The sequence below is a fragment of the Mesoplodon densirostris genome, chromosome 10 (genome assembly GCF_025265405.1).
Source record: "Mesoplodon densirostris isolate mMesDen1 chromosome 10, mMesDen1 primary haplotype, whole genome shotgun sequence".
Lineage (NCBI taxonomy): Eukaryota > Metazoa > Chordata > Mammalia > Artiodactyla > Ziphiidae > Mesoplodon > Mesoplodon densirostris.
The window spans coordinates 88,771,295-88,796,492 of NC_082670.1; the positions used below are offsets into that span (position 1 = coordinate 88,771,295).

The 25,198-nt window shown below is 36.9% G+C and overlaps 1 protein-coding gene across 4 annotated transcripts in view; it reads right to left on the reverse strand.

Moving 5' to 3' along the window:
• Positions 1-618: 618 nt before the first annotated feature.
• Positions 619-25,198, reverse strand: part of UBA3 (ubiquitin like modifier activating enzyme 3) — a 444,187-nt gene continuing 419,607 nt past the window's right edge. The window contains exons 1-18 of one of the 4 annotated variants that reach the window (XM_060110259.1): positions 24,613-24,670; positions 24,386-24,427; positions 22,193-22,313; positions 20,760-20,840; positions 16,708-16,790; positions 13,947-14,027; positions 9,665-9,708; positions 9,245-9,309; positions 8,782-8,937; positions 7,471-7,573; positions 7,221-7,334; positions 3,842-3,895; positions 3,265-3,301; positions 3,098-3,179; positions 2,072-2,172; positions 1,893-1,956; positions 1,750-1,804; positions 619-1,415 (exon numbers count right to left, since the gene is read on the reverse strand). In XM_060110259.1, the coding sequence (XP_059966242.1) occupies positions 1,327-1,415; positions 1,750-1,804; positions 1,893-1,956; positions 2,072-2,172; positions 3,098-3,179; positions 3,265-3,301; positions 3,842-3,895; positions 7,221-7,334; positions 7,471-7,573; positions 8,782-8,937; positions 9,245-9,309; positions 9,665-9,708; positions 13,947-14,027; positions 16,708-16,790; positions 20,760-20,840; positions 22,193-22,313; positions 24,386-24,427; positions 24,613-24,632 (1,392 nt within the window). In that variant the 5' untranslated portion in view covers positions 24,633-24,670 and the 3' untranslated portion in view covers positions 619-1,326. Of the gene's footprint in view, positions 1,416-1,749; positions 1,805-1,892; positions 1,957-2,071; positions 2,173-3,097; positions 3,180-3,264; positions 3,302-3,841; positions 3,896-7,220; positions 7,335-7,470; positions 7,574-8,781; positions 8,938-9,244; positions 9,310-9,664; positions 9,709-13,946; positions 14,028-16,707; positions 16,791-20,759; positions 20,841-22,192; positions 22,314-24,385; positions 24,428-24,612; positions 24,671-25,198 lie in introns of those variants that run through there. The other 3 variants (XM_060110263.1, XM_060110262.1, XM_060110260.1) reach the window with 3 other exon arrangements.

The following is a 25,198-nucleotide window of genomic DNA, read 5'->3' on the forward strand; positions in this document are numbered from 1 at the left end:
TTGTACAGCTTGAGGTAAATGACCTAAACTTTCTAAAACTATTCAGCTCTGAGATGAAGATATTATCACCTTCTCACAAGGCTACTTTGAGAATTATTGTAGCACCTGTATATAGCACCTGTAATCTGTAACTTTTTAAGGAAAGCATATACATTTATGCCATATGATTTATAATGAAACAAATTATTTTATCAATGTAGAGCTAGAAATAAAAATAAATGAAAATTTAACCCACTGACATGTAATCATAAAGCTTTTAAATAGAAAACTGCCATCCAAGTCAAAAACAGAGAACATGTATGACATGCTCCCACACTAAGATACTAAAACTCATTTTCAGTATTTATGCTTAATTTTGTTTTAAGCCTTAGCCTTTTAGGAGGGGGAAAAAAGCATTTTAAGAGGTGTTAATATAAAAATATAGTCATTCCATTTCATTACCTTATTATGTTAGAGAAAATTAAATCAGTAGATACTTATTGTGGCTAAAATATTAATTCAAGTACCATAAAATTTTCGTATTAGTAAATCTGCTACATATTTAAAAATTATTTCTACCTTACTACAGAACTACTTACTATCCTTAATATACTTTAAAAAATTTCAGTGAGAAAAATAGACAATATATGATTTTATTAATAAATAGTGTGAAAGCATCAGTGATAACTGTTTAAACATTAAATTCTTTTAAACATCCATGTCTTGGCTTTAATGTTGGGCATACTGGCCTCTATGGCACTGCAAGTAAACACACGAAAATACTTCCCATTTCCATGCACAGGTATTCAGCTATAACACCATTTACAAATTATTACGGACAAGATAACTTTTGCAATAATATTCATTTGGACAGCCACGATTAAGTGAATATTAGATCAAGCAAGAAGTAGGCTATGTTCAATATGCTCTAGACGTCAGGTTGTAGTATTTAATGTTATTTAAAACTTAATTTTCTTATTTTTTAAAAGGGACATATTTTGTATATGTGGGTGCTCAAATGAAAACTGAAGAATGCATTCTTTGACCATAACAAAATCCATATACAAGAGGGCGTTTGCCTCCTCCTCTAAAAGAAGCAATACATTTGCTCATAATCTCTCTCTCCAGGCACCATTTTCCATATTACTAATGAAAATGCTGACAAGCACCAACCCCAAAATTCTGTCTTCAAGGGAAAGTTATAAAGTTAAAAAAGTGGCTCATTATAAAAAAAAAAAAGTCAAATTCCAGCAACACTAATGCTAAAAATGACATCTATTAAATTTCTTAGCATCCAAGAAGTATAATATTTTCATGAGTTTTCTATTATGTGCAGATTTCTTTTCCTTAAGAAGTAAAATGAAGTTTGAACAGTACAGTCTGTGGTGTAGTGACATCAGCAACTGCCAGTTCTTGCCCATCAACGAGACCCAATTCTAAAAGAAAAAATGTACAATTAACCCAAGCAAAAAAACTCAACAAAATAGATAATACACACATATACAAACTATAAAGAATCATGGGCTAGATAAACATCAAAATCCAGTTCTCTTTATTTAATCAAGGTAGTATTATATTTGATTTCCTAGAGATTTTTTAATATTCTACTAAAAGAGCAATAAACTCTATTAATGTTGCTAAAGATATAAGTAGGATGGCAGCACCATTTAAAAGCATTAAGAGCAAATCTAGAAGAGGCATTTATTACTTTTACTGGAAAAAAAAAGGAAGAAATTGATTAGTATTAGTAAATATACTCATTTAAAATACCTTTCAATGTCTTGGAGAGATTTGGCCTTGTTCGTTCTTCAATAGAGGTTACTGACTAGAAAACAATAATGTAAAGCACATTAAGTGAAATTAAACTTTTAATATAATTTTGTGGAAAAAAATAAAAACTGAACACTGATCACCTGTAAGTAAAGTGTTCTATTTTTTCCCTCTAATGTGGCTGTGATAGCTGGAGATTTCATCTGCCTAAATTATAAGAAAAACAAAATCAAAGATCACTTTTTAAAAAACAATCCTAGTTTTTAAAGTTTTAAAGTCACAAAAATTCTTCTACAACATAACAAAAGTCTTGAACACTTACAGAGAAGCACTATTGGTTAGATAATCCAAAACCTCCTGCAGTTTAGCCGATGGAGAAAACTGAATGTTTTGAGGAAGCTGGCTACAAGCTGGGCAGTTTTCCTAGATACAAAATAAAACACAAATCACAGTGGCACATGTGCCAATAACAGTCTCTTTATAATGAAATGAAAATCAAGTTGTTTTAATAATCATGCATGTTCCCTATGAACAAATTTTTATGTTTTAAAACCTGCTTTTCCTAAAGGGCCATTTTTCCTAAATTATTTTGCTATACAGTATTTATTTCAGGATACAGTATTACAAAAGATGTATCAGTAAGTAGGGTTCTGGAAGTTAGAAAATACTTAGAAAGGGTATGGGCAATTTCATTCACATTTCCAGCCAGTAATTAATATTTAAAAATCAGGGACTTCCCTGGTGGCGCAGTGGTTAAGACTCCGCCTGCCAATGCAGGGGACATGGTTTTGAGCCCTCGTCCAGGAAGTCCCACATGCCGCGGAGCGGAGCAACTAAGCCTGTGCGCCACAACTACTGAGCATGCGCTCTAGAGCCCGCGAGCCACAACTACTGAGCCCACGCGCCACAACTACTGAAGCCCACGTGCCTAGAGCCCGTGCTCTGCAACAAGAGAAGCCAGCACAATGAGAGGCCCACACACCGCAACTAAGAGTAGCCCCCGCTTGCGGCAACTAGAGAAGGCCCGCGCACAGCAGTGAAGACCCAACACAGCCAAAGATAAATAAATTTTTTAAAATAATAAATAAATAAAAATATGCATGATCAAAAAAGTTTTCATGCGCTTCCCTGGTGGCGCAGTGGTTGAGAGTCCGCCTGCCGATGCAGGGGACACGGGTCTGTGCCCCGGTCTGGGAAGATCCCACATGCCGTGGAGCGGCTAGGCCCGTGAGCCATGGCCGCTGAGCCTGCGCGTCCGGAGCCTGTGCTCCGCAACGGGAGAGGCCACAACAGTGAGAGGCCCACGTACCGCAAAAAAAAAAGTTTTCATTAGTATACTATTACTAACCTTTCTCTCTGCTTCAAATGTGTACGTGTACAGTCCATCTACATCATTGAATACCAAGTAATTATTAAGGGGAATATATGCACTGTAATGAAAAAATGTTCATTCTTATGTAATTGAGCCAGATCAAAACACAGATTTACAAATATATTAAAAATGAAACCCATTACCTTGTGGCTATTTTAAAAACCTCAGTGGCACACACAGCTAAAGCGGAGAGAAAATAAAGGTGCTTTAACTCAATGAAAATTAGACATTTAAAATTAGAAGTTTTTAAAAAGTCAGTTATAAATCAGTACACATAAATTTACAAGGTTATTGATTACAAAATAAGTAGATAGAAAAATACATACATAAACACTCTTATTTGTAAAAACTGAGAAAGTAACATTTTATATTTGTTTTGTTTACTCCAAATGATAGAGTACCACCTCATGTTTTTCTCCCTCTTCTTCAGATTACTGTGCAGCCTGTTATACTGATTAAAAAGAAATGGCACTAAAATGTCCCCTTATTACAGAGTACTTTATCTATGATATAATGTAAGAAAAAATATATACAGGGTCCAATAGCTTGTTTTGTGGTTTTGGGGGCAGCTTGATTATACCACCATCCACCCAAGGAGATAATCAAATTCCCAGAACACCAGTTTTCTGAGATCAAGTAGCTGCAGAAACGTCAATTTAGGTATTGAATCAAAACCTGAAGGAAAGAAAACAAAATTAAGTAGTGGTCATTTTTCCTCACCTGCAATGACTGCATTTGTGGAAGCTACTGCAGGAATGATTCGTTTTACTACCCCTGAAAAAATATACTGATTAAAATATGGTCATTTCTTTTAAAAAGTAGGTATCTTAAATTAGACAATATGATGATTTAGTATCATTTTCCGTAACTTGATTTTTCAGGATTTCAGGTCAGAAAATAGACTTAACAATGAAATAACCTTCTTTCACATTCACATTATTTTCTATCATGTTCAGAATCTTAAGCAAGTTACAGTAGGAAAGAATAGTAAATTCTTCACACTGTTTCATATAAAGATGAGACAATAATATATTAATAACTGCTAAAAATTAGAGTGTTTATTTTGTTCCAGGAACAGTATGAAGATTAAATAAAATATTACAGAATTTTCATAACATCATGTTAGTCTTATCACTCTGATTTTAAAGATAAGGAAAATGAGGTTGAGAGAAATTAACAACATCCACAGCTATACACCTCATAAGCGATAGGGGTGGTATATGAACCCAGCTCTGCCCTAAAGTGCATAATCTTAACCGATACAGTATACTATACTATACTCAGTAAGCTTTGAGTAAAATAAAGTAGGAGAATAAGTTACCTAATTTTTCCTCATCTAATAGTTTTAGCTGTTCTAGTCACAAAAATTTAAAACAAACAAAAACTGCCTAATCATTTTGTTTCACTCTACAATATAGACTACACAAAATATTAAATGTAGTTCTCTATTTCTACCCCACTTTCTTCATATCAGTATCCACAAATTAGGGATGAACAAAGCCCCACCTTAAACCATTTTTTTAAGTACAAAATAAACATTCTGTAACTATATTTGTACTGTTCATTTTAGAAAAACAAAAATTCAGAGAAAAGTAGCCATATTATCTTAGAGTGTGAGACAGCCCTGAAAGATGTGTTCCCAAGACTTCAGGTGTAGGCAGGTTTTAAAAACTTCAAAAAAAGGGAAATATCTAAGAAGGCGCGAAAGGAAGGGAGTTAAGTTTGGAAAGCTGTTTTAAAAACTTAATTCTCAAAGGAGAAATAGGGAGGAGCTAACCTCATGATTACTGGAAGCTCTCCAGTGAACCACATAGAGCAGGACGTACTGGAAGGAGCAACAGGTAGTCACAAACAGGGAGGAGATGAAGAGACACTGTCCAATAAAAGCAATGTGAAAATGATAAAGATAAGCCCCTGTCCCCCAGCCCTTTTCAAAAAATCTGGACTTCACCTCCAATTTGGCTTCTGTACTCCTTGTCAAGGCCCTCCATCCTCAGGCTGAGAAGTACACACCAAGCCTTGTTAAAAGGTATGGAAGGATAATTCAAACTACATATTGAAATGAGTTTATATAGTTCCTGATCAGGACAAAGAGAATACATTTTTAAATTCAAACAATTAGCAAATCAATGTGCACTATATGCCAGACACTGTTCCAGGTGTTGAACAGAGGAGCAATAAAAAAAAATTATCTGCCCTGACAGTGATGGAGGAGTCCATTAGACTGGATGGTCAGGGAAGACCTCCTTGGGGAGGTGATAATGTGAGCTGAAATCTAAACCATGAGAAAGACCCAGCCATGCAGTGACCTGGGGAAAGAGCAATTCTGTAGAGTAAACACCAAGGGCAAAGGCCCCCAGAACAGGGATGAATTAGAGTGTAAGTATGAAATATTCTTCGCATAGAAAAACAAGGCTACCATTAGTTCTGAGCAATTATGAAAAGGTAAAATAGTGAATGGCTTAGAAGTCATTTTCAGTTGAATGATCAGGAAATGGTGCAGTTCATACCTGCAGGAGGGATAAGCAGCCAACCCTGAGGGGAATCCAAGGAAGAGCATTCCAGGTGTTAGGATCAGGAGTATTAAAGCTCTAAGGTGGGATCATGCTTGGGATCAAAGCAGGTCAGAAGAGGGGAACGAGGAGTGAATAAGAGCAACAAGGGGTGTATAAGACTGGAATTTTCAAATGACAAACCAGAACATTAGTAAACATAAGGAAATAATCACAGGAGAGAAATGGCAGATTTTCACAAAGACAAAGCTCTTTCTGGTGAACTTGATGATCTTGGACAAAATTCTAGGAAGGGTGAACTGAGAGTATCTACATTAGGAAACACTGATCACTAAAACTGAGCATTATAATTGTTCACTGAGACAAGTCACAAGACTATGTCATTTAGTAACTGTGACTAGCTTTGCAACCCAAGGAAATGTGGAGGATAGGCTTCCGCAGAGCATCTGGAAAGGCCTTTCATGACATCCTTGTGAACAAGACAAAGAAACATGAGGTACTCAAGAAGCTATGATCAACAGAGGAGATAAATCTAAAAGGGCCTGACCAGAAGTATGATTCAGATGTCTGTTCTCAGCTAGTTTAGTCTTGTTAAAATTTTAAATTAATTATTTGGAAAAGAGATAAAGGATATGATTATCAAAACAAGTGATATGAAGCTAAAAATACACAAGTTGGCAGGCATAAAAGAATATACATATATAAAGAGAGAAAAGCCCATTGAATTTAAGAATAAACTTATAAGGACCTATACTTGAGTATAAAAGAAAAAACTAACACCCCCCATAACTGCCAAATCTGTAATAGGGAGATGTGGCTTAGCAATTGTATATGTGGAGAAAACTTCCAGATTTTAGCAGGCAGTAACCTGAAAGAATCAAAAGTAGAGCATCAATGTAAACAACAACAAAAACTAAAAAAGTCTGCTCTCCTCGAAGACTGCAGCAATGATCAGAAGTTTATTATACGACCCATCCTAGAGCACTGCATTCTCACCTGGATAGTTTAAAAGAAGTATGGATAACTAAAATATGGTTAGAAAAAAACATGATGGGAACTTGAGTCATGAAACTTGTCAAAGGATTAAAGGAACTAGGAAGGTTGATGGGAGTGATAATGATTTGGAGGGTTCAATACGTTAAGGGCTATTACTTAAAAGAGAATTAAATGTATATACGGCATACTCTGGGACAATACTCAGACCACACTAAAGATGGAGATTTCTTCTCAATGTACAGAAGAATTGTCTTAACAATACTGTCCAAATGTGAAATAGACTGCCCCAGGAAGGGATAAATTGCTTTTCAGCAAAAGATGAAGTGAATAAATGGTTCGACCTGGATGATTTAGGGCCTCTTCCAACCCTAAGTAAATAAGATTCAATGATTTTACTAAATTCCTTCTAGTTAGGAAGTAGTATGGATTCTAGTAAACTCAGTTCCCTCCTACCAAATTTGGGGCACCTTTACTGAATCCCAAATGGATAGTACTATCTGAAATCACATCAATTATTTCCCCCAAGGCATCCCACCTCCTGAAAAAGGGATCATCCTAAGATCATAATTTATGACAATTCACTAACTTACCTTGAGTGAGTCTATACGTAATACCCCTAATGTTATATTGTGATGCTCTCTCCAGGGATTTTTGGAAAATCCACTGAATATGATCAGGATCATCGCCGTCTAATGGAACCCCTTCTGTCAGAGGAGAAAAAAAGGAAGGGAAGACAGAAACATGTCAACATAAATCAACTTATTTTTAATGTAATTATCCAAATAAATAATATAGACAAACATTTTATGTAATTCTGGATTATGAAATTAGGTTTATTACCTCCAAAAGGCTGCTCCTTAGGCCACTGCAATATCCTTACATATTCAATACAGTGCTCTGGTAGCCTGGGCATCGACGCAATGGTGCACATAGGAAAATTAACCTAAAACCAAGTTTGCCTTTTTTAGTGGATTTTAAACAAGAAATTACTTTAAAATGTAACTTCTAGTTATGATCTAGTTTGTAACACTTTCTTATAATTCATCTTAGCCTTCCACTTACAGAAATAAAACATTTTATACCATTAAGAATGCTTCTGAAACTAATACAGAGGATCTGAGTCACTTCACTTAAGTTTATCTGCCTAAAAAAATAGGTTTGCCTTATATTTACGAAGTATATAAATTTAAGCTTTGTTAGAACATGGGAAGGAAAGGGCTGAATAAATTCTCAAATATGAGTACTCTATTATGCTTACCTAATATTCATATCTGACGATGTAAAATTAGCCAAAATCAAAACAAATTCACAGTTAAATCAATTCCAAGTAGATACTAATAAAGTTATTTATATTTATAAATCAAAATTCTAAATGCCCTTTAAAGTGGGTATGTAAATTAAAGAGCCCCATCTCTAGAAATATCATTCTTATCCCTGGTATCTTTATCTCCCTGAAACAATACAGGCAGAGACCAAAGAAAATAGATTACAGCTCTATCCCAACATATAACTTTGTAATTGATCTCTTGATCTCTACTCTCCAAATAAAAAAATAATACAAATGAATTATGAGAACAGTATCAAAATGATGATATTCAGTCTATATTATATCTTTCCTCAAACAGAGCAAAATTTCATATTTTATCATCTTTCTTCTTAGCATGATTTTTAAAATATGGTTACCCCTAATTAAAAATCCTAGGGCTTCCCTGGTGGCATCCTGGACCCCTAATTAAAAATCTTAGGGCTTCCCTGGTGGCACAGTGGTTAAGAATCCACCTGCCAATGCAGAGGACACAGGTTCAAGCCCTGGTCCGGGAAGATCCCACATGCCGCAGAGCAACTAAGCCCGTGCGCCACAACTACTGAGCCTGCGCTCTAGAGCCCGGGAGCCACAACTACTGAAGCCCGCGCACCTGGAGTCCGTGCTCCTCAACAAGAGAAGCCACCGCACTGAGAAGCCCGTGCACCGCAACGAAGAGTAGCCCCCACTCAGGGCAACTAGAGAAAGCCCGCACGCAGCAACAAAGACCCAATGTAGCTAAAAATAAATAAATTTTTTTTAATCCTAAATATTGACTAGTCTTAATAATTCAACCCTTATTCTACCCCAAGATACTATAAAACAGATGTGGGTGCTTCTGTGATTACCTGTGGTGGGTACAGTTCCAGTGTGCATTCAACACAAGCAGTCATTCCAGGCAGAATCACCCGGGCATTTCCTTTAAAACCTTCTGTCCCCCCATCTATCAAAGGGACAATGGAGCTTGGATCTAATACACCATCTTCATAATTTAGAAGAGATATCTAGGAAAATTATTTGAAGGGCTTATAAGGAGAGGGGGATAAGAATTCAAAAAAAGGGAAATGCTATCTAGTAATTCTGTAAGTCAATCACATTATTGAGTAATAATATAACAAACCAAGGGATTACATTAGTAGCAATTTACATCCTCACTTGAAAATTAATGACTGGCAATAAACAGTGAACTATACCTATTACTGAAAATTGAATAAACTCTGATTTTTCAAAAGTATGACGCAAGTCTCATTTTTAGTACGTTAAGAGCAGCAGGAAGAACTTCAGAGAACTGTAAAAACACTAAGTCTTTACCAGCATGCCATTTATCCATCTTCTGGCTATGACAGAATCCAGTCCACATACAATTATATGAAATTCTACGAGAAAAAAATGCAAGTTACGTTTTTTAAAATGCTGCTGCACAAAAAAAATAATTCACCATTTCTCAGAAACAAACAAAAAACCATTTTTCATTATAAAACAAACACACACAGCTTCTAGTCCTTGAGTAATCCTTACTCAAGAGAGCATATAAAAATGCACCTAATGGTGCCAACTAAGAATTAAAATGGTGCCATTCTCTTTTCAGTCAGCAACATTCCTGAAAAGCCAACACCAAGAAATGAAAGCAAATAAAGAAACAGCCTTCAAATAGCTAGCAATCTTCAAACAGATAGCAACTAAAAAATAATAAGAATTTAGTGAGAATTTAATTTCAAGTGGAAAACTTACGTCGATAGAAAGTGTCGTTAAAATCCTGAATCTTGTTGAAATGTCTGAACATAAGTAAAGGAACTTAAGCTGCTAAATTTTTAACTTGTAAAATGAATTCAACAATTCCATAAGGATCAAATTATAAATGTATATTTAAAACAAGACATAAGTCATCAATGTTCAAAGCAGGGGAATTCAGGAATCTGACAAAATGAACACAATCCCACCCGATGAAAAACCTTTTTTCTAAACACTACTCTCCCATAACTACATAGTTTCTCTCATCTCCAAACCTCCATATCATTATAACTGTGTCTCTGTTATACTCTCTACTCTGCTTCAGTTCTTATATAAAACCATAAGCCCTGGGAAAACAGAATGTGTACCTTCAACCACCAGCACCAAGCAGAGAGGCAATAAACATTTGTTTAGTGAAGGGAACAGGCACATTATAGTTCCCATTTAGAAAGGGGATCTCAGAAGTTAATTTACTGCACAAATTAACACACTGTACACCTTAAGTTTATACAGTGTTGTATGTCAGATATAGTCAATTAAAAAAAATGTTACTGCAAAGCTAATTTTTAGAAAACGTTTCCAATAGCTTTTTCAGGTGCTAATGATTTGTTATTGTTTTTTTTCCTTTGGAGAGGGGGAGAGATGAATTTTCTTCTTCTCTCATTTAACTCAGTTTTCCAAGACTCTCTTTTTACCCAACCCACACCACATCTGCAGGCTTCCCCAGCCTGGAGGGTGCCAAGGGAACCCCATTCAAAATTGGCTGTGGGTGTGAATCATAGTAGTTAACATTTGAACAGCATATATATGCCAAAAAATTTTTTTTTAATTTTTCAAATGAAGCAATTTTGTTTAGTAACATATAAATTACACTCCCCTAAAACAAATCATGCATTACACATTTTAGAAAGCAAAATGGAGAAAAGAGGGACAATACATATGTTTGCCCTAGATTTTTTTATTCTCGCCTACAAATAAAGTTATAAAAAATACATTCAATTCTAGCCCTCACCCACTCAGACCTCTATTCCTTTTGAATGCCAGGCAAACAAAAGGCATAAGCTGCAGCTAGAATAGCTAGAAAAGGTCAAAAGGGAACCAGAGCAAACACTGGAAGAACAAAAATAGGAGACACAGGAGCCAAACCAAGAAATCCTACCTCCTGGATTTCTACAAAATACCCAAAGTTTCCCAGATCTTAATAATGGGGTAGACAAAGAGTGTGCACACTTCCCCCCCCCCTTTCTCCCTATAAGGACCTGAATTTGCAGTTTTAAACTTTTTATTTTTGCAAAGATAGTACACAGGTGTCCCATATTTCTTTCACCTGGTTTCCCCCAACAGGTACATCGTGTATAACTATAGTACAATATCAAAACCACAAATGTGACACAGGTACAATGTGTGTGTAAAGTTCTCTCATTTAAACACATGTAGATATGTGTAACCACCACAATGAAGATAAACAACTATACCATCACCAAAAATATCTCCCTCCTGCTACCCCTTTATAGTCACACCTATCCCTTCCACCATGCCTAATCCCTGGCAATCACTAATTTGTTCTCCATCTCCATAATTTTGTCATTTGAGGAAGGCTATAAAAATGCAATCATACAATATATGACGTTTTAAGATTGGCATTTTTCATTCAGCATAATGCTCCTGATATCCAACCAAGTTGTATTTCATTAGTTAGTTCTTTTTTACTGCTTTACTGAGTACAATAATTGTACATTGTATATACGGTATTAACTGTACCACAGTTTAACAATTCACCTATAGATACATGTTTGGGTTGTTACCAGTTTTGGGCTACTGCAAATATAGCTGCTATGAACATCTGAGAACAAGTTTTTATGTAGACATAGTACTCATTTCTCTAGGGTAAATGCCCAGGAATGAAAGTGTTGAGTCGTATATAAAGTACATATTCAAATTTTTAAGAAATAGCCAAACTATTTTCCAGACAGCTATACCATTTTATATTTCCCACCAGCAATGTACAAATAATCCAGTTTTTCTGTATCTTGGCCAGCATTTATTATTATTTTTCATTTCAGCTACCCTAATAGGTGTGTAGTAATATCTCATTGTGATCATAATTTGGATTCCTTATAGCTAGTGATACTGAACACCTTTATGGGCTTTTTGTTATCTTTTTTAGCAAAATATCTCTTCATATTTTTTGTCCATTTTCTATTTGCACTGTTTATTTTTTACTTTTGAGTTATGAAAGTTCTTTATATATTCTTGATGAGTCCTTTGTCAGATAACTACTTCCTAAGTATTTCCCAGTGTGTAGCTTATCTGTTCATCCTCTTAACAAGATCCTTCACAGAGTAAAAGTTCTTAATTTTGATGACGTTCAATTTACCATTTTTTTTCTTTTATGGATCATGATTTAATGTGGTCTAAGGACTCTTCATCAAGCCCTACGTCCCAAAGATTTTTCTCCTACGTTATCTTCCAAAGTTCTGCAGTTTTACATTTTATACTTAAACCTATGATCCATTTTGAGTTTATTTTTGTAATTTTGATGTTTGAGATTCATTTTTTTTGCCACCAGAATTTAGTGAAGAGATTATCCTTCCTCCAGTGAATTGTTTTTGCACCTTTGTCAAGTATAAATCGGCCATATTAGCACATGGCTATTTCTGGTTTCTCTATTCTGTTCTGTTGATCTGTGCCAATCTCTCTGGCAATACTACAGTCTTGATTATTGTAGTTATATAATAACTCTTGAAATTGGCTAGTGATTCCTCTGACTTTATTCTTTCTCAGTATTATCTTAGGTGTTCCTTAGCCCTTCTCTATGAATTTTAGAATAATCCCATCTGGAGAAACAAAAAAAATTGCAGGAATTTTGATAGAAATTATGTTAAACTTGTATACAAGTTTGGGGAGAAGTGACGTCTTTATTTTTATTTATTTATTTTTTTGTGGTACACGGACCTCACTGTTGTGACCTTTCCCGTTGTGGAACACAGGCTCCGGACGCGCAGGCCCAGTGGCCATGGCCCACGGACCCAGCCGCTCCGCGGCATGTGGGATCTTCCCGGACCGGGGCACGAACCCGCGTCCCCTGCATCAGCAGCCGGACTCTCAACCACTGCGCCACCAGGGAAGCCCCGAGAAGTGACGTCTTTAGTATGCTGAAGCATCCAATTCCTGAACACGGAGTATCTTTCCATTATTCAGATCTCCTTTGATTTCTTTCATTAGCATTTTGCAGTATTCAGCATACAAGACCCATATTTATTTTGTTAAGTTTACACCTAAGTATTTCTCCTTTTTTTTGAGTGGCTGTAAATAGCACTGTATTTAAAATTTCACTTTCCATGTGTTCACTGCTAGTACAGAGAAATACAATTGATTTTTGTATGATAATTTTTGTATCCTGTGGTATTTCCAACATAACAAATCCCATTTCCTAAATTTCTATAAAATACTAAAAGTTCCCTGGATCTAAAGGTATGGGACTCAACAAAGTGTGAACAGTCCTTTTTTAAAACATATTTCTTATAAAAATATATTTACTCTGACACACCTTCCATTTAACTAATAATATACTGACTCTTTACTTTGCCTGCTATGGTAAGGCGACACAAAGATTAATGGGGGGCTTCACTGCTGGTGCAGTGGTTAAGAATCCGCCTGCCGATTCAGGGGACACAGGTTCAAGCCCTGGTCTGGGAAGATCCCACATGTTGCAGAGCAGCTGGGCCCATGTGCCACAACTGCCGAGCCTGTGCTCTAGAGCCCATGAGCCACAACTACTGAAGCTCACGAGCCTAGAGCCCGTGCTTTGCAATGGGAGAGGCCACTGCAATGAGAAGCCTGCGCACCACGGCGAGGAGTGGCCCCCACTCGCTGCAACTAGAGAAAGCCTGTGCGCAGCAACGAAGACCCAATGCGGCCAAAAGTAAATAATAAAATCAAATAAATAAATTTATTTTAAAAACAAGATTAATGGGATCCAGCCTACGAACTCTAGTAGAGGAGATATGCAACTGAAACTGAAATTAAGGGCAATAAGGCAAAATAAATGATGGCACTGGCTACATTTATAAAATTTATATAACCTTAAAAAGAAAAGATTGGTAGGACATTAAACTAAGTGTTACCAGCAGGTATCACAATAATAAGCTTCCTGCAGCTGCTTATTTTCCTTTTGCTTATCTGTATTCTCTATGTTAAACATCTCTTGTATTATGATAATAATAATAATAAAAAGCTTCAAAAAGTTAAGTATTAAGTAACTTATTTGTCAAAAGGATACGGAACTACATTGCAATTAGGAACTCTGTCATTTAGAAATTCTGCAGCAACTTCAGCCTTAGGTCTTCCAACATCTTTAGGCCTACAGGAAAAATTATATTTAAATTATCATTCACAATATAAATCTAGATTATCTACATAATCTACTTTCACACATAAAAATATCCACGGTGAGTTTATTTGGAGGCTATTTAGAGGAATATTTTTACCTAAGTATTTCTGATGAAAAATTAGTCATTCAACACTAAATGTCAACCTTGTTGATATTCCAAATTAAGTATTTACAAGTATTGACAAGTCTAATTAAGTATTTAAGTAAAAATATAAAGAGTGCTTTTTTTTTTAAGGTAAAGCATAATAACAGCATGTTTCTTAGCCACTTCTCACTGTTGTGTTTCCCAATGTAAAAAATTATCCCAGATCCAGAGATTTCCAAGTATTTGCCCTAAACCCCAGAACTTCAAGGTGTTACTATGCAGGTCTTGGCTGAAATAAATTCGAGGGGTCCTAGGGATGCAAGAACATTCATTTATCCCCTTCTTCCCATGTGTGCTGATTAAGTAGTAACTTTTGTGTCCCATAAGAAGCCATAACCATGTTTTTGAAGGAATAAGTCTAAAGGCATTATGTACAATTGCAAATGTTACCAATATTTTCGAGGAGGTAAAAATTAAAAGACCTCAAAAGGTCACTCCTAGATAATAACCATAGCTACAGACAGGAAAGGACAGGAATTCTCTCTTCTAACCTCAGTACAAATGGTATTTCCTTTCCTAATATTTCCTCATTCTCCTCACAGAAACAAATCACTCCCTCATGTATACATAACAAGTTCTTCATTACTATTTTTTCACAACATATTTTTGGTTATATACATAGGTCTATCATACTAGACTATGAACAACTGGAAGAAAGTTACCGTATTCTTACCTCTTTGTACTCCTTCCTACTAAACACAGAGTAAACACTTTAAAAATAAACGAATATTAAAAAATCAATGTGCCTAATAGAAATCATATTTTATTTAAAATTGGAATTTAAAAAAATGCTTTAACAGGTCAATTTTCTCCTCTCTAATAAAGCAGTATGCTTTTTTGACTCAAAACTTCTGATAAGAGTTTTATTCTGACTTTGTCCTACCTTGCAATAGAAGAGGCTCTAGCATAAGTCAAACAACTTGATTTCAGTACTGCATTCACCGACTCTGGACAGAGTTGTTTAGGTATGTAAAGATGATAAAATAGAGTTTCAAGAATCTTTTAGGTTGTGCATTGTATGTGCTTTCATAATAGATCCCAAATAAAAGAACTCCTAGATGGTTTCTGTGGGAGCTGCTACTTTATCATTCCAGAATTAGGGGATTAGATTGCTCCACCTAAAAACTGCACTTTGAGCAAAATGGCCTTTTATATACATCATCCTTGCAGGACACTGTGGCCTAATTACCTAACCTGGAAAACAAGTACCTACCCTGGGGTTTGCTCTGAGATTAAAAGAGGTAATATAGATAAAGAGCTTAGAAAGTACTTAATATATCCTAAGCACTCCACAAATGTTAACTGTCATTATGATCTTCAATCATTATTTCAGCCTGAAATTAAAGGGCATGGCCTACTATCAATAACCAATCAATTCGGTCGTGTCTTTTTTTTTCCTTTTTTTTTTTGACTTTTATTTTATTTATTTTTTTATACAGCAGGTTCTTATTAGTTATCCATTTTATACATATTAGTGTATATATGTCAATCCCAATCTCCCAATCAGTAGTGTCTTTTTTAGAGCAGTCATACACTAAAAATTTGTCAGACTGGAAAGGGCCCACAAACTTTTTCTATCAAGAGAAGAGAAATTTCGAGGTTTAAAAAAATAAACAAACGAAAACCTTAAAAGTTAAATGTAGGGTTCACACAATTACAATATTTTATTAACTTGACTTAGTTTAACCCATCCTTCAATCTCTTTAAGATTTTCCACAAACTTAATTTTATCTTTTCTGCTAACCTAACCTCATCCTGCATACCTAGGACTATTTGAGTGCTTTCTGTCTATAAGCACTAGAGAGAGAGAAAAAAGTCCCTATCTCTCCGTATCTATAATTCTTTGATTAACAAATAGATACATTTATCTAAGCCATTCAAGCCCCTAAATGCTACATACTAAAATTTATTAATGAACTTTTCCTCATATCTGCATATAAGGCCTACTTCCAGTTTTTAAAGTCACTTCAAAAAAGCTGCTCTTAGATTGCCTTCTGTATATCATGTATGCCTAAGGTAATTATCCCTCTTTGTTCCATTTCACTTGCTTCTGGGTTTTCTCTCCTTAACTCACCATTTTCTTTCACCTTCTATAAAAAGTTCAAACTCTGTCACAACTTCATTGCCCCAGAGTCACCACTCAAATCTTGGCTCATAAGTCCCCACCAATATATCTCACGAGGGCCTAATATATAGTTATGGTTCTCTAATGAAATCAACAGAAGGAAAAGAGCTGCACTCATTGTCTTCAGGGCACAATCACCCCAAAATCACATACACCTTTTGTAGATTTCCTTAAAAACAACAAAAACATATATTTGCTTACAAAACTGCTTTCACCAGAATGCCCAAAATTTTGCTGCAAAATTTTACCTAAGATGGGAGTGTAGTTATTTTCTTAATAAAATTTGTGTTATCCTCTCAGTGGTTTTTAAAATTATTAAACTGCAGTGTACTCAAGTTCAAATGATTATCACAATTTTAAAATAAGATATTAAAACTTACCTAAATAAAAATTGCCTATTTAGATTGGAAACATCTATAGTGTCCATGTCTATAACATGAATCTGTCTAAAACCAGACAAGGCCTGTGGGAATAAAAAAAAATCCAATTAAGCAGAAGTTTCCTCACACCTGAAATTTTAAAATTTCTTTTCAATGGTCTTAAATCTACAAATTCTCAATAATAAATTCTGCACAATCATTTTCAATGGTTAAAGAGTCTTACAAGATATATAAAATTCAGGGTTCTTGTAAAGGTCAAAAAAGTGTAACTACTCAGTTTTAAATAGTCCATATCCAAAAGAGAATAACTCAAAATTTCTATAGTTGTTTCATAATCCCATAAACATGTCTGTAAAGTTTGTTGCTTTCCTGCTGCTGCTGCTGCTAGATATTTTAATTTTACTAGTCTTACTACTTAACTTTATTTGCTATTCTTTTTCAGAATATTGTTGAAATATTCCTACAAGCTTTATCTTAGTTTACATAAGCATGCCGCCATTCAGAAATAACTATAAGATTATATTATAAACACACACACACATATGTATATACACTGCACATGTAAAAGAAATATCTTAAAAGTAGAGTCAAGAGCAAGCAATCAAACAGCTAGAGAAAAGCAACAAACTCTTGTGTTTCAGTGATAATGCCACATATTTTAACAGTACAACCAGTGTTCAAATTTACCAGCAGAAGCTAAAGATTAAAAAAAAAAAAGATCTCAATAATCAATTATGCTTTTCTGGTCTTGGTCAGTTGACTTATGTAATCAAATTGAATCACTTGGCAATAATTTCCCCATTTTTCTGCCCCTCTTTATAGCAAGAAACTCTCAAAAGAGTTGTCCATACTTTCTTCCTCAAAGTCCTCTCTTGCACTTGCTGTAAATAAGCCTTCACTCCCATCACTCCACCGAAAACCACACTTGGCAGCTCATCAGTGACCTCCACGTTGCCACCTCCAATGACCAGCTCTCAGTCTCTCTGACATGACCCATCTCAAGTGTCTGGCAGGGTGTGGATGAATTCCCCTCCCGAAAACACGTTCTTCACCTGGTCACCCCACTCATGAGAATATGAACACTTTTTAAAAATTGGTTTCCCATTCACCACACGCGTGAGTTTTACTCCTAATTTACTGACCAGAATTTGGAGCGCCCTTGCGCTTATTATTAGTTCTGGTGATTTCAGACATTCTCATAAGATAAAGCATCATCTAACAGGTATCTCAAACTTTAGTTTCCAGAACCAAAGCCAATCATTCTTGCTCACCAGAACCTGCAAATCTGTTTTTTGCCCAGCCCTCCTCACTTCAGTGAATGCCAACGCCATCTTTCCAGCTGCTCAGGGCAAAAACCTTATCGTGTCATCCTTAACTCCTCTCCTTCTCTTATGTCCCACACCAATCCATCAGCAAATCCTGCTGACTCCATCTTCAAAATATATCCATAACCTGACCACGTCTCACCACCTGCAGTACTACCATCCTGTTCCAAGTCACTCTCACCTCTTGCCTAGATGACTGCACCTTCTAACCAGCCTCTCAGCTTCCTTCTCTGTTCTCAACACATCCGCCACAGTGATTCAAGTTAAAGCCAGACCGAGTCAACTCATCTGTTTAAATCTCTCCAATGACTTCCTGATTCAGAGTAAAAGGCAAACTTCTTACAGTAGCACCTCAAGCCTTTTGGGATACTCACTCCAAGCCCCTCCCATTATCTCTGATATCCTCCTAGAAAATGCCCCTCCTTCCTCACTTCTGCTTTAGCTGTAATGACCTCCTTGTCCTCCTGGAACATAAACAGTTATGCTCCCACTTCACAGCTTTTGCACCTGATATTCCCTATGCCTAGAATGTTCTTGCTCACCTTTTTGCTCAAATAGCACCTTTTTGTGAACCCTTTCCCTTCCCACCAGGCTATATATTGATACCTTCCATCCTTCCTTTCTCCATAGCATTTATTACCATCCGACATACTACATAGTTTACTTGTCTTTTCCCTTCCATTAAAACATAAGCCCCACAAATACAAACACCTGTCTTGTTTGATGCTGTAACTTTAGCATCTAAAATAGTACCTGTTATACAGAGAAAGAGGCTGAATAAATATTTGCTCAATCAATAATATTAATGTCATACCTTTTTTTTTTTTAGAATGAGCCTTTGGGGGCTTACAATCAATTGAAAAAACATGTATGTATATCTCTTTTGTACTTATGTGTGAAACAAGCAAAGTAACAAATGGTAAAACTGAAAACACTTAGTTTTCTTCTTTTTTTGAGTAAGAGGTTATTACAATGCAATAAACAACAAGGCCACTCCTAAAGTTGCTGGATGACTGCTCCTCAGATCTAATTTCCAATTACTTTACATTTAAAATTGGTATCTATCACATTTTCAAATAACAGCTTTGGAAAAAGTTAACTATTTAGGGGATTTGTGCACACAATTTGTGCATACAAAACCACTGCCCATGCTCCATAAATCCTTTGGTTCTGATGCTGCAAGGGTATTTATGTCTGATAAGGTACTGTCATTTTGGCACCCTATCACAGAGTATATCATACATGCTGCTGTTTATTTTGTGAGAGACTTGTCTTCCCAATGATATTTCAAATTAAGGACACAGATCATGATGGCTTACAATGCCCACAGAACCCAGCATAGATGACTACCATGAAGCGTATTAATTTTTGCAGTCTCACTAGGAGCGATGTTAGTGTTCCCTAGCAAAATTAATGTGGCTGTTTATATTTAAACTTTGGTCCCAAGGCTGACTTTTTAGGTCCTTCATCGGGCTGTTACCTGCTTCATATTCCAAGAAGCCTACTCTAGCATTTCCACTTTCCCACATACTAATCATAAGGCTGGCATACAACAGCTGCACATCAATTCTTCCCTTATCCATTTTTGCTAAATAAACTGATAAAGTCTTGTAAAGAGCTACTACTCTAGTTATCAGAAGTCAACAAAATGGAACTTCCCTGGTGGCACAGTGGTTAAGAATCCGCCTGCCAATGCAGGGGACAGGGGTTCAAGCTCTGATCCAGGAAGATCCCACATGCCGCAGAGAAACTAAGCCCGTGTGCCACAACTACTGAGCCTGCATTCTAGAGCCCGCAAGCCACAACTACTGAGCCCACGCACCACAACGACTGAATCCCGCATGCCTAGAGCCTGTGCTCCGCAACAAGAGAAGCCACCGCAATGAGAAGCCCGCGTACCGCAACGAAGAGTAGCCCCCGCTCACCGCAACTAGAGAAAGCCCGCACACAGTAATGGAGACCCAATGCTGCCTAAAATAAATAATAAATTAATTAATTTTAAAAAGTCAGTGAAACTAACTAAGTCACAAAGTATGTATTTCCAACCAGTATACAGAAACAGCTTCACTAAATAGTACCCCCTCTTAAGATAACAGTCATTTAAAACAGACTGACCAAAAAAAAGGTTTAGCTCCCCCAAATTTTATGGATATACTACCATATGGTCTTAAAAAAATTACTATATGATTAGATCATGTAATGACCTAATGGTTCAGTGAAACACCTGACTAAGAACTGATGGCCTGGATTGGATTCCAGGTACATCACCATAATCCAGAAAAAACTTGTCATTTAACATCCCTGAACCTGTGTCTCCTCTCTACATAAAATGAGACAGTGTCCCATCCACCTAAGTGGGTCATTTTGAGGGACAAAAGAAATAATAAACTCTTTGAAATTACATGTTAAATATGAGTTACCAGTTTTGTTATTTACTTCACTGAATTAATGAGCTCTCTGCAAGAGGAAGCACAAAGATTTGTTGGATAAAAAGGAGAGAAGAAAAGAGAAGTAAGAATTTCTATTAACAACTTTATAGCCGAGGACTTTCGGGCTTAAAAAGTTAAGTTACATCATCGTTTTAATTACTATCTGGAATTTGACCTGCTAAACTTATCTAACAAAGGCTCAGGAGAAACGGTTAACAATCATAACAAAGAAATGACAGAAAAGGAAAAAGGTTTAATTATCATAAAGAAAAAACTTCATATTATATAGTTATATTACCAGATTTTTCAGGAGCTCACATCCTAAGCCGCCAGCTCCAATGACTAGAACTTTACACGTTTCTAACAAAAACTGGAGAGACTGTAAAGAACGAAAAGGCATATTAAAATCTAGTTGATAAAAACCTTAAGTAGCATCAATAAAGCAACAAACCATAAAATAGCCTCTGAGGTTTCCATGAAAAATGCAACTGACGATAAAGAACAGCCTCTGTAGTTAGCAAATTATATTAAACTTATGAAGGTAGAACCAGAAATTCTATAACCCTAATGATTTCAGAGAGTTCCAACTTTAATGTTTTTAAATTGACTTTTATTGTATGAAATTAAAACGGTATTTCTAACAAGAAAAACTATGCCTAGTTAAGAGTTGTCTTTTTTTTTAACTTCGAAAGGGATGGAAAGCATCAAACTCAATTATTTAACTGACTTCTTAAAAATAGAAAAGTGTAAAAATTGTAAGAACTGAAGATCAAGCACTGCACAAGGTGTTTAGAGGTCTTTAAAAAAAAGGCAAGAATAATAGCTGCTTTTGAATACAGTGGGTTAAACTTACAAAACATGAGATGACAGGAAGAAAAAAGAGACAAAGCTCTTAGAATATTGCCTATCAGCAGAAACAACCTCTTAACAGAAGTATCTTAAATTATTAGGCCAAAAAAAATATTCAGAAGCAAAAAGAAAATATGTTGGATTATCCAAAGAAATGGAGAATACTGTCAATTCTGTCCAAGATTCAAGGAAAGAAGAGTTATTCAGATAAGACACTGAGTCAAACCCAAGAGTCTGAACCTTAATTTTAGGAGCAGCACAATACTTCTATTTCAAAACATCTTTTCATCAATACAAAAGGACATAAAAATTTACTGTAAAATTTACTGTAAAGGAATATTTCCTACCTTGTAATAAAAAACAAGTTGTTTCTAACTAACATTTGCTTTAAGTCAGACACTACCAGTTACAAATTCTATTCCTCTATTATACAGAAGTCACATATTTTTTATACTTTTTAACATGCAATTAATTATATTCAATTCTAAGCAAAGATGCTCATTTCAAATAAACTTCAAAATTTAAACAAGCACATCTATATTCCTGTGAAAATTAAATTTCTCATAGCAGGGCTAAAAAGGTGTGTCTCAAAAGTAATTTTAAACTGGAATTTTAAGTGAAGTATAACTTAGAATTTTAAATGAGGTTATGAAGTCATTTTACTCTTGAAAAATTTCAACATATTACATGAGAAATGTGAAAACAACTCAAATATTAGTCATTCAAATAAAATCAGTTGCAAATATTCCATTTAGTATTTCAAGATAACTTACACAATTTTATTAGTATTTTTATTATAAGAGTAAATTAAAAAGGAAGCATTTCATTGTTTTTGAAACATAAAACTATTAGAGGAGTTATTTAAAAATAAACGTTTCTCACTTCAGTGCTCGGTTCGAAATCAGGGTGTGTGAAGGGTCCAGATCGCTCGAGGAACTTCTTTACATGGTTCCAGCGACCTTCCCAGTCTCCAGTGTCCCCACACCCACCATCAACAGCCATTCTGCACAGAACACAGTAAATTCAGCTGCAAAGATCAGTATGAAAAAGCCACACCTACAACTATTATGGTTTCCCCAAATGAAAAGGTAACCACACCAGACCTGCTCAAATAAAAAGGGTAATATTCCATGTGGTTATGCTTATGCTTTTAATGTCTTTTCTTGCTATTATACAGTTTATTTAAAGGTAAGAACTGCACATGTTTGAGGAAATCAGTCAGTCGACATGTTTCTGGGTTCCTAAAACAACCTAAGATCAAACTTGGGATACTGGGGCTTCCCTGGTGGCGCAGTGGTTGAGAGTCCGCCTGCCGATGCAGGGGACACGGGTTTGTGGCCCGGTCGGGGAGGATCCCACATGCCGCGGAGCGGCTGGGCCCGTGAGCCTGCGCGTCCGGAGCCTGTGCTCCGCAACGGGAGAGGCCACAACAGTGAGAGGCCCGCGTACCCCCCAACCAAAAAAAAAAAACTTGGGATACTGGTCAATCGGTGAGAAATGGGCTTTCTAAACATGTGGAATTTACTAAAGATCACTGCAAACTGCCCAATCTGTTCTATGAACACACTTGGAACAGGAAATATAAGCTACAAGGAAAAACAAAATCCAAAAAAACCCTCCACTTCCAGAATCCTAATGCTTGACATCTAACACAATTCATGTGTCCTTTCCAAGTCTGAAAGGTGAGACTTGAAGATTATTTTTCATGAGAGGAACTTTAACACATTTTTCTCTGAGAGGCCCTAATTTTCAAAAAAGAATCTCTCAGGACTATGAAGTGGTTTCTGTTGCCACTAAACACAAAGAATGTTTTAGGTTATAATTATGCGACAGATAGGCGTTACCACCTAGAAATCTTTTAGAATATACAATCGAGTAACGAGGGACTCCTCTAACAAAATACATGTATTTTCTACTCATTGCAAGATCATGTTTCGTTGTGATTATTTTTAATTTTCAAATTTCCTATAATCCCACAATTTCTACCTTCAAACATATTAGTATATCCAATTTTTACAAAAGGGACCAAGTATTGCCTAGCAATAAAGACCATAGGTTTTGATATCACAGCTGGGTTTGGTTCCACAATTAATAGCATTCTGACCTTGAGCAGATTACTTAACAGTCATAAACCTCATCTGTAGCTTGTTTGTACCTACTTCTTAAGGTCAGAATGAGGATAAAGAGATAATCCACATAGACGCCTTAGTACAATACTTGATATACAGTAAATATTCAAATTGTGGCTGTCATTTTAAAGTGGAGAGGAAATGAAAGGTGGAAAGAAATGTGAAACTAAACTTGTTCCAAGTCCTCTTGCAATTGAAATTCAACTTTCTGAGGAAGATACCTAAAGACTCTAAGGCCTTGCTACTAGGAATTGGCCCAGAAATTAATACTAACTCACCACGCCCACTGCAAGAGTACTTTCTTCCCCTCCACGTAAGGAGGAAGGAAAAATATGTGGTGTTGCCCAGGGTGGAAAACACTTCGTTTAAACCTGTCTCACCTGCACAAAACTAAGCATCTGATATGAAATAAGGTGTGTAATTAACGGAGAAAATAAGCTTTCTGGAGTCAACACTCTCCTTTAAGAGCCAATGATTTTGCACAAATGATTGAAGTGCTTAGTACAATACCTGACATAAAGTTCTCATAAAAAGTTTGCAATTAATACTATTGTCTCAGTGTTTACGAAAGGCCCAAAACGGCCTAGTGTCCGTTTCATGTGTTTTAGTAAGATTCCCTTCTCACAAGGTCACGGCTCTGACAATTTGGGATGGAGGAAGAGGGGGGCGCAAGGGTCCTTCCGCAAGACCTTTAAGTCAAGCACCCCGGCGGGCCAGCGCGGGATCTGTGCGCGCTACTCGGGCCCGGCGCCCAGCAGAGACAGAGACCAGGAGGGCCCGCCGGGCCCCTGGGGCTGCGGGCGGGGGTCGGGGGATGAGGCGGCGCAGCCTGCGCTCCGGGTGCCCCCCTCCCAGCCCCCCGGGCCCGCTGCGGCTGGTCCCCTGGCCTGGGGTGGGGGGAGGCGGGGGTCCCCGGAGAGGGCCCCGGCCTCCCGGCAGCACTAACTTCTCAGCCAGCAGCTCCTCTATTCTCCTTCTTTTCTTCTCCCTAAAAGAAAGAGAGAATAAAAGAAGGGTCAGCATCACGCTACACACTGGGCGCCGCGAGGGGATGAGGGGCGAGGGGACGGGGCGGAGGGTGGGGGGACTCCGGGTGGAGGCGACGACCGCCCACCGCCGCGCTCTCTCACAACCCAGCCCTGCCCGGGGCGCCTGCAGAGCCCGGGTACTTACGGCTGCTCGCCATCCGCCATATTGTTCTCCGCCTCTTCCCAGGAACCCCCACGGCGGGAGGAGCGAAGGGGCGGGGCAAGGCCAGGAGGGAGAAGGCGGGACCGGCAAAGGAGGCGGGGTCCGGCGAAGGGGGCGGGGTCGGCGAAGGGGCGAGGACGGGGAAGGAGGGGAGGAGGCGGGGCTAGTGGGGCTGCCTGTGCCAGGCTCCCGGGGCTTCAAAGACTTCTTTGTAATTAAAATCTTGATTAAATACACTTAATTAGAGAAAATTAGTGTATAATGTTATGCTGTGTGAGAATACAGACGTAATACATTATTTGTTTAAACAATTTATGTATATGCAAAGCATCTCATCACCTAAAGATAAATGGTGATAGAATTTTGGAATACTTTCTTCCAGAGTCAGAGATAGATAGGTAGATATGTAGGTAGATACATAGGGGTGTGTGTGTGTGTGTGTGTGTGTGTGTGTGTGTGTGTGTGTGTGTGTGTCCCCGCGCGCGCATGCGTGTGCTTATTTGGATGGCTGGATACAGAAAAACAACCATGTTCAAAAATACTTGTGTGCGTACATGTATATGCATAT